The 12979-nt window shown below is 41.3% G+C and overlaps 1 protein-coding gene across 19 annotated transcripts in view; it reads right to left on the reverse strand.

Moving 5' to 3' along the window:
- LOC126297808 (ELAV-like protein 1) overlaps window positions 1-12979 on the reverse strand; it is a 199612-nt gene that overhangs the window by 55393 nt on the left and 131240 nt on the right. For all 19 annotated transcript variants that reach the window (XM_049989027.1, XM_049989025.1, XM_049989036.1 and 16 more), the window contains one exon: window positions 815-968. In XM_049989027.1, the coding sequence (XP_049844984.1) occupies window positions 815-968 (154 nt within the window). The remainder of the gene's footprint in view (window positions 1-814; window positions 969-12979) is intronic.

Raw genomic sequence — 12979 nt, forward strand, 5'->3', positions numbered from 1 at the left:
ACAGCCAATTCTTTTCCTCCTATCTCCAAATCTAAGCTTGTGCTCAGTCTCTAATGAGCTTGCTGTCAACAGGAACGCTTTACTTTCATGTGGCAAGGGGGGAGGGGGGGGGGGGGCAGAAGGTCAAAAGGGCAGTTCTCCCGTGTGCAATAACACAGCAGTCTATTTTCCTTTCACTTAATACATATTATAAACACTCCTTGTGAAGGCAAGTTCTGATACACTTACATACATTTCCACCTCAGTTCATGTGGCAGTGCACTGTCCACCCACTCTACCTATTTCATCTCATTCCAGAAGCCACAGAAAATATTGTAATGTGTCCAAGCTGTGTCACTCAAGAAAAATTGTGTTTTAGACTAACAATGTCACAAATTTCCAGCCAACTGGTTGCAAATAGAACTTAAAATTCTGTAACTAGTTTTCAATGCCAACTAGGGGTGTCTTCTTCAGAATCAACTGTTACCTTACATGTGGTTAAAAAGAAATTTGAGCGGCATCTCTCTAGTCACTGTTTTGACTGGAGCGATGCTGCTCAAATTTCCTTTTAACCAGATGTAAGATAACAGTTTCTTCTGAAGAAGGCGCCCCTAGTTGGTGTTGAAAACTAGTTAAAGAATTTTAAATTCTATTTGCAAACAGTTGGATGGAAATTTGTGACATTGTAATTAATTACAGTTGCTGATCACAGCCAAGTTCGAAACATTAAGTTTACATTAATGTTTTTTTTGTTTATCACAGCTAATACAAGAATTTTCAGCTGAAATGATGACTCTGATAGTTGCAAGACATATTTACATAACTTCCAACTTACCAGTGATATTGTCACAAAGAATTCGTGAAGTAATTATCCTGCCATACGGACTGAACAGATTTTCCAAGTCCTGCTGCGTCATATTTTTTGGCAGCCCACTGACATACAGGTTTGCTCCTTTGATGGCTTCACTGCTTGGCCGTGCATATGAAACCTGAAACAAATATTGAAACTAAGTGTTTCACTAAAATTTTCTTCTAATAGTGTACCATAGCCATAGACTATGAGCAGAGATTGGTTCCACCAAGGATATTATTTTACCTGATAAATCTCATTAACAGCATCAACTGGCCAATGAATATTATTGGTACACATCTTTGCCAACAGTCACAGATGCCAAATCTAAAGAGGGTAATTTTGAGAAAATTTCACACAAATTTCATGTTCATGTTACAGCAGTAGGTGCAGATTTCAACTTAACTATAGTATGGGCAACTACTGATAGAGCATGTGGTAGGCACAGGGAATCTTGTGAAATTTTCTGAATGTCTTATCCGAGATGTATTTCTGGCAGTTACTCTAAGGACCAACTCATGACAGTAACATATTAGATTTCCTGGTCATGAACAGGCTTTAACATTTCTAATGAGACAGTTATTAACACTGACACTGTTCTCAGGAGACCGTTACATCCTGAAAATGGTTGTAAATAAGAATATAAATAAAGATATAAGTATCTTCCTGTTTAACAGGAATGTCAAGTAACTCATTTCTGATTGTCTCAGCACTCAGCATGAAAACTTCACTTCTGGCACTGACAATGTTTAGCATCAATGGGCAACATCAGATGAGAAGTATTTTGCTCCACGGATGAAGTTCTGGAGCACTGTACAATAGGCTTTACACAGCTATGGGCTGAGCATAATTGTAAGGGAAGAAAAGGACTTGCTGTGGTTCAACAGCAGCATTAGAGAGCTGCTACAAAATCAAAGAAAACTTCCCACAAATTTAAATGTTGCCTAAGCTTGCACGGTAGTTCCTCATTTAAATCACTGCATGAACCCCAGGAAGACAGACTAAAACGAAGTGACCATGGGATAGAACAACTGAAATTGCATAATGGGGAAGGCCACTGGACCTGACAAGATATGAAAACATTTATAGGCAGAGTATATGAAATAACTTACTGCTCCTCTAATATCAGGGGTACCATAGGTCATTGGAGATTTCAAGTGTTTCTAATGAACACACACACACACACACACACACACACACACACACACACACACACACACACACACACACACACACACACACACACACACACACACAGAGAGAGAGAGAGAGAGAGAGAGAGAGAGAGAGAGAGAGAGAGAGAGAGAGAGAGAGAGAGAGAGAGAGAGAGAGAGAGAGAGAGACCCTACAATGTATCTCCAATTTTGAAGTGTTTAAGAGTTTTGGTGCATTTTTAATGCTCACATATTATGACATTTCTGGAGACAGAACTCCTCTGTAGGGATTGAGGCCATTTCAGTAAACTAACATCACGTGAAACCCAGGTCACTGTATTCATCTACAACATGTAGAAATCTTATGTCTAATTTGATGCCATGTTCCTCGTCTCCCAGAAGGTGTTCAATACTTTTCTGCACTGCGGTATATGGAACAAATAGACAAGTGTATGGAATATTGCAGCAGCTTCTTGTGAGAGGTCTTCTGATGTGAAAGTAACTGTGGGTGTATAATACATAAATTTTATAGGAGCATTACTTCTTGCAACACCAACAAGACTGTATACCCACATTATCATGGACAAATACAAACTGATTATGGCATTGCAATCTTTAGAATATAGTTGAAATTAACACTTGAATCAACGTTAAGATCTCTGAATTGTAGCTCATAGTATCTGCGTATTCAGTTTTATTTCTTAAATAATTTGGAATCTACAGTTTCAAGTTGACTGTTGAAATAATAATAATAATAATAATAATAATAATAATAATAATAATAATAATAATAATAATAATAACAATAATAATAATACAAAAGAAATTGTCAGTCATGGAAATTTAAGCATTTTTATGAGTAACATATTTAATAAAATGTGAGTTTGAATTGAGGAACTTAGGATACTTTAATGTGCTGACTATATTCTGACTTGGTTTCAGGTAAGTTATAAATTTAAATAGAAGATTGTAGTAGGAGAACGATAGCTACCGTCATGAGAGATTTGAATCCGCTTAACTTTATGAGTTATTATTCTGCTCTGCAATAGTGAAGCTTCTAACAGAAGACTTAGCAAATGTTTTGTTAGCGAAGAAGCACTCCATTATATCCTACTTTTGATTCTCACCAAAACAATCCTCAGGAAATGTACTCCAACCATCAAGGCGGTAGCTTAGAAAACCCTAATTTGACCAGTACATTAACATTGTTTATCAGTATGGGACCCGCACCCAATAGGTTTTATGGAGGAAATACAGACGAACCAATGAGGAGCGGCGCGTTTCATTACAGGTTCAAAGCGCGGAAGTATCACCAAGACGTGCAGCCAACTCCAATGGCAGACGCTGCAAGAAAGGTGTTCTGCATCACAGTGTGGCCCAAAGTTGAAAGTTCTGAGAGCATACGTTGCTACAAGAGTTAACCAATATAGTGCTTTCCTCCAGGAAAGACTATGTCGACTTTCCAAATTGCCTTTATTTATTTTTGTTAATGCTTTCTTATTTGACAGCCAAGTAATTTTGTTACTTATGACTACCTTTTTTCATTCTCTGTTCCTGTGGGATCTAAGCCCCCACACATTAGTAGATGCACAGTTTTTCTAGCCATAACAGTTACTTCAACATAATTTACATGTTTTCAAGTGGACGTTATCTTGCTGTTTGTGAAGAATATTGTGGGCACTTTCTGAATGTCAGATCACCCAACTCACAGGAGTACTAGTATATTAAAGAAATAGTTTCTTTACAGCAAGGGACATACGCTTGCAAGTATCCCATAAATCTAAGTATGGGAAATATGACATCAGCATGTCTACTATCTATTCATAATTAACTGCTGGTCGCCTGTTAACACTATATGAATTGTTCACTTTAGACTAACGATTCACTTATTGTGTAACAAAAATCCACATAACACTGAATAAATACTTTCTCCTCTGTACATGCAGGGCTTGGACAAAAATATGGGAAACAAAAGCAACACATTATCATGCGTAACAGGGTTTATGGAACATGTTGGAATACAAAACAGTTTCCAGTTGTCTCAGAATGAATGAATGAATGAATGAATAAATACAAGTGCTGCAGGGTTTTCAAGGGAATCTCATACCATTCTTACTACAAAATAGTGTAGAGCTCAAGTAAAGATGATGGACATGAATGGCGGTAACAGTCCCTTCTCTCCAAAGTCTGTTAAACTCGCTCAATAATATTAAGATCCGCATCATCATCATCATCATCATCATCATCATCATCATCATCATCATCATCATCATCATCATCATCATCATCATCGACGAAACGTTAGACCGAGGGATAGACCTGATCCATGATGGAAATGCATCAAACACTGCGCCCGCGCCCCCCCCCCCCCTTACTCCCTCTAGTCTAACTCTTTGGACGTAAACTCTGCCAGATGTTAGCAACAATGTGCGAGAAGACTCATCTGACCAAGTGACTTTCTTCCACTGCTCCACGCCATGTTTTCCTGTTACAGGCACTTGCATCACTAACGAGTGGGTATGGAATTCAAGCTCGCCCTGCAAGTCCCTGCCCACGGAGATCCACGCGACTTTCAGTTCTGCAATGACTTTTGCAACTTTCATCCCCTTACTGTTTGTCACAATCCTCTTCAACAAATGTCTGTCATGATCACTAAATGCAAACTTTCATGTGGATTTTGATTTAGCCAATTACTTTTTTCTGCTTTCCCTGTACGTGGTACGAATGTTCAATACGCTCCTCTTGCAACGCTAAACAATTCAGCTCCGTTGGTTACAGAAGCACCTAACATACGAGCATCAACAATTTGCCCACATTCAGATTCACTTAGCACCATCATAACGCACTCAGCTACCTAGAACACTGTTCTGACCTAACACTTGAAATGCATTCAGGACACTGCACAGATGCCATTCGTGGTCAAATACAACAGCGTAACCTGCAGCTTAGGCTAATATCTGCACTGATGTTCAATCATGCATTTCTCACTCTGTTTATATATTTTTGTGCTCCTGTATGTGGTGCAGTGTCACTCCCTTACTTAGCTTTGTTATCGCTGATCCCTCACCCAGGGCAAAGTCCCGTGGAAAAGAATGAAGGAGGCTACTGTGTATAAGAAATGTAAAGGAACAGATCCGCATAATTACATGCCAATATTCATAACATCGGTTTTTCTGCAGGATTCTTTAACACATTCTGAATTTGAATATAATAAATATCCTTAAGACAGAAGACGTCTCGAACTCAGCACCGACTTAGGAAGCATCACTCTAGCTAAACTCAGCTTGCCATTTTCTGATACCTACAAACAATGGTTTAAGGGCAACAGGCTGATTCCATAATCCTGCATTTCCAGAAAGCATTTGATACAGTGCCCCAATGCAGACCTTTAGCGAAGGTACGAGCATACGGAACAGGTTCCCAGATATGAGAGGTGTTTGAAGGCTTCTTAAGTAATAGAACCCAGTATGTCGTCCTCAATGGCGAGTGTTCATCATCAGAAACAAGGGTATCGTCGGGAGCACCCAAGGGAAGTGTGAATGGACAGCTCTTAATCTGTACGTACATAAAGCATCTGATAGTCAGGGTGAACAGCGATCTACAGCTGTTTGCTAATGACGCTGTGGTGTTGTCGTCTAGTGACTTTAGTGGGAGACAAGATGACAGAATTTCTACTGAGCGAGGTGGCGCAGTGGTTAGCACACTGGACTCTCATTTGGGAGGACAACGGTTCAATCCTGCGTCCAGCCATCATCATTTAGGTTCTCCGTGATTTCCCTAAATCACCTCTGGCAAATACAGAGAGGGTTCCTTCAAAAAAGCACAGCCGACTTACTTCCCCATACTTCCCTAATCTGATGAGACCGATGACCTCGCAGTTTGGTATCCTCACCCCACATTAATCCAACCCAACAGAATTTCTAGATGGCGTGGTGAATAGTTTGCTTATAAATATTTCAGATAATGCGGATGAGTAGGAAAGAAATTCTGTAATGATCCAGTACAGCATTATTGACGTGCTGCTTAACACAGTCCCATAGATAAAATGTCTAGGCGGAACACTGCAAAGCGATATGAAATGGAATGAGCACGTCAGGTTGAGACTAGGGAAAGCGAATGTTCGACTTAGTTTCGTGGGGAGAATTTTGGCAATGTGTAGCTCAACTATAAAGGGGGCTGCCTATTTAACACCTGAGCGACCTCTTCTTGAATACTACTCGAGTACTTTGATTTCCCATCAGGTCGGATTAAAGAAATACAACTAAGCAATTCAGATGTGTGCTGCTAGATTTGTTACCAGGCAGTTTCCATAAGCAATGCAAGTATTACAGAGATGCTTTGGTTACTCAAATGGGAATCCGTAGAGCAAGAACATGATCTTTTCGCCACGCACTATTTGGGAAATATGAAAAGCCGTCATTTGCGGCAGACATATTTCGCCTAAGGACCATGATTATCAAATGACAGATTAGGGCTCCTACCAAGGCTTATAAAAAGTCTTTTTCCCTCACCCTATTTGAGAATGGAACATGAAAGGAAATGACTAGTAGTGGTGCACGGTATCCTCCGCCATGTACCGTACGGTGGCTTGCGGAACGTGTATGTGTAGATGCATATCTGGCTCGAGTGTCATAGCAGTGAACAGGTTTAGGGGAAACTAAGGATACTACGCATACATGAAGAGTTTTAGTATTATGCAACGTAAATCAACTAGTTTACTGATGATCTACTTTGATTACGCGAAATAACGTGCTATTGTTGAAGCGGCAGCCTATCATAGCCCGTAACGCAACAAAGCATTCCTACTGGTTAGAAAACATAGCACATCTTTCCTGTTTATCGGAAGGGTACTTGACAGATGATTAGATTAGATTAATACTAGTTCCATGGATCATGAACACGATATTTGGTAATGATGTGGAACGAGTCAATGTACGTCCACATGACTGATTTGAGTGTAGCATGAAGCACTGTATTAAGTTCTATGCTTGTGTATTACACTGACGGGACGAAAGTAATGGGGTGCCTCCTAATATTGCGTCGAACCTCTTTTTGCCCGGAAGCAACTCGACATAGTATGGAATCAGAAAGTCGACAGAAGTCCCCTAGAGAAATATTTAGCCACGTTGCCTGCGTAGCCGCCAATAGCTGCGAAAGTGTTCTCAGCGCAGTATTTGGTGGACTAACTGATCTTTCGATAATATCCCATGGGTGGCCAATCACTCATTGTAATTCTGCAGACTGTTCTTCAAACCAATCGCGAACAACTGTGGCCCAGTGCCGTGGCACATTGTCAACCCTGAATATTCCATTGCTGTTTGGGAGCTGGAGTCCATAAATGACTGCAAATGGTCTTCAAGTAGCTGAACATAAATTTTTCCAGTCAATGATCGGTTCAGTTGGATCAGAGGGCCCAGTCCAGTCTCTGTAAACACGGCTCGCATTATTATGGAACCATCACCAGCTTGCATAGTGACTTACTGAGATCTTGGCTACATGGCTTCGTGGGGTCTGTGCCACATTCGAACCCTACAATTAGTTCTTAGCAACTTAAATCGCGACTCATCTGACAAGGCTACGGTTTTCCAGTGGTCTAGGGTCTAACAGATACGGTCACGAAGCCAGAAGCGGCGCTGCAGGCGATGTCGTGCTTTCAGCAAAGGCGCTCGTGTCGGTCGTCTACTGCCAAAGCCTATTAACGCCAAATTCCACCAACTACCCTCACGTATACGCTCGTCGTACGTCCCACACTGATTTCTCTGGTTATTTCACGCAGTGTTGCTTATCTGTTAGTACTGGCAACCCTACGCTAACGTCGCTGCTGTGTCGTTAAGTGAACTGTGTTTTCCCTGGTGAGAGGTAATGCCTGAAATTTGGTATTCTCGTCACACCTTTTGACGCTTTGGATTCTGGAATATTAAATTTCCGATAAATTTCCGAGATGGAATGTCCCATGCGTCTAGCTTTATCTACCATTTCACGTTCAAAGTTTTTTTAATTCCCGTTGTGCGCCCATAACTACGTCGGAAACCCTTTCACATGAATCAGCTGAGTACAAACGACAGCTCCTCCAATGTATTACCCGTTTATACCTTGTGTAGGCGATACTTCAGCCATCGATGTATGTGCATATCTCTATACCATGACTTTTGTCGCCTCAGTATATCATTTTAGAAAACTAAAATTTTTCTTACGCATTAATATTTCCTCCAGCCGACATCGTCCCTGAGAGCCAGAAGGCAGGATTTGACGACACCCAGCTTAAAGTCTTCATTGACTTGGGGAAGGCGTTTGATATAGTTCTGCACTATTTGTTTATTAATAAACAATCGAACCACATAACTGATTCAGTACTTAATAAGATAGAAGAATCTTCATCAGATATGACTAGCCATGTTAGGACGGAATCGTCTGACACGAAAAAATTTCGTGAGTACGAAAAGAACCGTTACATGGCCGTTAGTGTTGAGGGATAGTCAAAGTCTGATCATCACTAGTAAAAAAAGTTACGTAATGTTTGTTAGCAGTCCTGGTACACACTGAAATCTCCACGCAAGACTAACAAAGCGAAACACCTAGGAGCCAAAATAAAATGTTTCTTCCAACATCCTGCACGACATTTTGAACATGATAAAAGATAGCTGCCCGCTATGCATCAAGACTGCTCTCACCCATTTATAAGGACCACCTAAACGGAGCAGCTGTGACAGGCCAATCCAAATCACTTCTGTAGTCGCCTTATTACCGTGGACGAGTGCTGGATGTGTAACTAGTAGCTCGTGACGAAGAAACAAGCTGCGGGAACAGGTCGATTCACCGCCGCCGAAATTGGTGAAGTCCGAATGGTCATTAGGCATGATGCACTGGAGTTTTTGAAGCTGCCATAGTTTGCTCTCAACACTGACTGTTAATCACTTACGTAAGTCCACATATCCCAAGGCCAGCCTGTTATCTTTATCTGCTTCATCCAGTGCTGGGAATACAGACTATAATTTGACTCTCTGGAATAAACAACGTGGAACTATTTTTCTTACTTTGAAATGAAACTTATTAATAGCTTTTTAAATAAATGTGAACTATGTTGTTCGTCTATGAAATGTCAGAATGGGTCGTGAAAAAGATTTCCTTTCTCAGGGGCAAAAAACCTGTCGTTTGCAATTTACGAGCAAAACTTATTAGCTTAAGACTATATATTAGGTTGATGAACGAGTTCGTAGCGTTTTTGTTTTGCAAATTGGTAATCCGGTTGCTATGGGCTTATTTATCGATTGTCTTTCTTTCCTTTATAGTTCACTATTGCTATTTGAGAGTTGTCATTTTGTCATTTGGATATAGTGAGTGGTGCTGTGGACGCTGGAAAAAGGAGTACGAAGTGGAGAAATCTAAACATTTCCGACATATTACCCTCTTTGAATTCAGTAGAGGGGGTAAAAGAAGACAAATATTTGCGCCCTGTATGGGGATAATGCCACTGGACGGAGCACGGCAAGAAAGTAATTCTCATTTAAAGGAGAATAGTTTTGACATTAATGACTCCACATTCAGGAAGAACTTCGGGTTTTGATGAAGATCGTTTAAATGCATTGATCCACAATGATCTGACACTGTACTCAAGAACTGGCATATGTGATGAACTGTGAGCATCCGACCATCGTGCTACATTTACATCCAATGACGAAGGTTCAAAAAATAGGGTGCATGGGTAATGCATACTCTAAGCCAAAATCACAAAAACCGCGGGTGGCCGTATGTCCACGTCAGCTTGCTCATCAACAACGGCCATTACTATCCTGTATCCCTATCGGTGACGGGAAATGCTGTCTTTATGCTAACAAAGAAATAGAAAGGAATGGTTGAGCCCAAATAAAGCAGCAACTTCCAGTACAAAGAAGACCTGCGCGCATCCACAATAAGATGCTATGCATCTGGTGGAACAGCGACATTGTGGTATACTACGAATTACTTCCCCGGGATGTGATCATTACTGCTGACATTTACTGTCAATAACTGAGACGTCTTGCAGACGCAATCGAAGAACAATTACCACGAAGACTGCGTGCCGTGATGCGCTCTGGGTTGGGAAGTCATTCCGCACCCAAGTTATTGACCTGATCTAGCGCGCTCTGATTTACACCTTTCCCGCTCTCCAACAACCTTCACGAAACTTCCTTTCTGGATAAAAATGCGCTTCGAACATGGCACTACCAGCTCTTGTAAAGAGAGAAACCGTCACAGGAGCGTTCTACCGGAATATCCTAAGTTGTTACGGGATACTGTCAAAACGGAGTACGACGGGAAGCTACCCTTGAGTTTTTTTTCCGTTGGATGAAACGATCTAGCTGCACAGAACAGTCACATGAAGCCTCACAATATACTTTCCTAACCACACACACACACACACACACACACACACACACACACACAGACACACACACAGACACACACACAGACACACACACAGACACACACACAGACACACACACAGACACACACACAGACACACACACACACACAGACACAGACACACACACAGACACACAGACACACAGACACACACACACACACACACACAGACACACACACACACACAGACACACACACACACAGACACACACACACACACAGACACACACACACACACAGACACACACACACACAGACACACACACACACACAGACACACACACACACACAGACACACACACACACACACAGACACACACACACACACACAGACACACACACACACACACACAGACACACACACACACACACAGACACACACACACACACACACAGACACACACACACACACACACACAGACACACACACACACACAGACACACACACACACACAGACACACACACACACACAGACAGACACACACACACAGACACACACACACACAGACACACACACACACAGACACACACACACACAGACACACACACACACACAGACACACACACACACAGACAGACACACACACAGACAGACACACACACAGACAGACACACACACAGACAGACACACACACAGACAGACACACACACAGACAGACACACACACAGACAGACACACACACAGACAGACACACACACAGACACAGGGAGGGGGGGGGGGGGGGGCAGGCTTGTTACTGGAACTGACAACCTATCCCATAACACAGATGTGATGTATTAAGAGCAAATAGTCAGGGAGGTCAATTACGGTTTGATTACACATTTGGAATATAACGCTCGAAACACTAACTGCTAAATGTGTGTATGCCGTCAGGCATAGTGCTAATGTGAGTGCCTGGAAATCTAAACGTCGCGGAATTTAATTCTCATCGGATCACAGAGTATTTCTATTCGCTTAACCTCTCCATGAGACGATTGCGAGGAACAACGTGTGCCTCAAAGTCCACGTTGAACTGTTAGCCCCCTTCCAACCGAAGATTCTTGGGGTAAGTTAGCGACGCGGAAGTCGCCCAATGGGGCGTCAAATTGAACGACTGACAAAATTGGGCCACATGGAATTATAATAATAAAGCCTGTAATAATTTTTTATTTAAGGAAGCATTTGGATTGTGTATAATGTGATACAACTGATAAAAATCAAGTGAGAATTTAGTGTTAAAGCAAAATTAGCAAATGTAATTCTTAAAATTCACGAATACAACACCTGAAGTGAAGTTTATGAGAGAAGTATCTCAGCCACTTGAAACAAAAATTGGTGTTATACAAGGTGACGACTTAGCACCTTTACTATTTAACGGCGTTACAGAAAAACCACTATTAAGCTCGAATTTGTAACATTACTATGAATGAAAGAAAACTGAACCAAGGTAAAGTGTCTGATTTTTTCAGACAATTTATCAACACTGCCAGAAAGTATGACAGAAGTAGTTCCTTAAATCTTCTGGAAAATATAGTGAAAAGAATTCTTTCGGAATTAGATGGAAAAACTGAATTCACGACAAATACAAGAATGCACCAACTTATGTGGAAACGTTAAACAGAGCGAATTAGTGAGACTTAGAGTGTCTGAGAAAATATACAGCAGAACGGACTATAGAATCTGCAATCTATTTAAGAGCTAATGAAATGAAACGAGCATATGGTTCGACAAAAAATAACCAACAAAACACATCTAGAAAAAATCGAAGCAAATATAGCATAGGGCTTGTAGTTAGTGCTAAGATGAGAATGTTTAACTGAATGTGAATCCTTTTAGGAAAATGGTTGCCATACAAACTACAGATAATTGGAAAACTAGAAGTAAAGATGTCACCGTCGTTACCTTGGAAATTATGAGAAGTAGTTGCAAAACGAATATTCATCTTCTGGGACACCTCTACCGAATGAACGAGAGCCGGCTAATGAAACAAATACTCCTGTATTTCCTGAATATACATCAAGAATAGCGTTGGTTACAGAAATGAGAAAACTAGAAAGGGATACCATCGAAGACTCGCAAACAACAAAAAGAAAACTAAAAAATTTAAGGGTTCTTAAGAGAAGATACGAAATTATTTCTTATGGAATTAGCTTGGCGGTAAAACGAGGGAAACTTTGCCGTCTTCTGGAGGCTAGTTTTCTTCCTGCACACGTGTTATGCTCTATGCTGTAATCTATCAAACAGTATCGTCTTGAGGGGGGGAAAAAAGAAACCTTCCGCAGCTCGTAGTCCAGTGGCTAGCGTTGCTGCCTCTGGATCACGGGGTCCCAGGTTTGATATTTTCTCCGCCCGGGGACTGGGTGTTTGTGTTGTCCTTCTCCACCACCACCACAGCGGCTCGACTGGACTGTGAAAAAATTCGAGTGCGTAAAAATTTGTGCTTTGTACGGCCGCTGATGACCGCGTAGTTTGGCGCCCCATAAACCAACCACCACCTTTAAAATTTGCAAGCTACCTACAAGAACTCAGGCTGCGACAAACAATAATGACTTGCAAGGGAAACTCCCCATCGCATCTCTCTCTCAGATTTAGTGGTAGGATGGCCTAGTGGA

Source organism: Schistocerca gregaria, chromosome X (assembly GCF_023897955.1).
Source record: "Schistocerca gregaria isolate iqSchGreg1 chromosome X, iqSchGreg1.2, whole genome shotgun sequence".
NCBI classification, from domain to species: domain Eukaryota; kingdom Metazoa; phylum Arthropoda; class Insecta; order Orthoptera; family Acrididae; genus Schistocerca; species Schistocerca gregaria.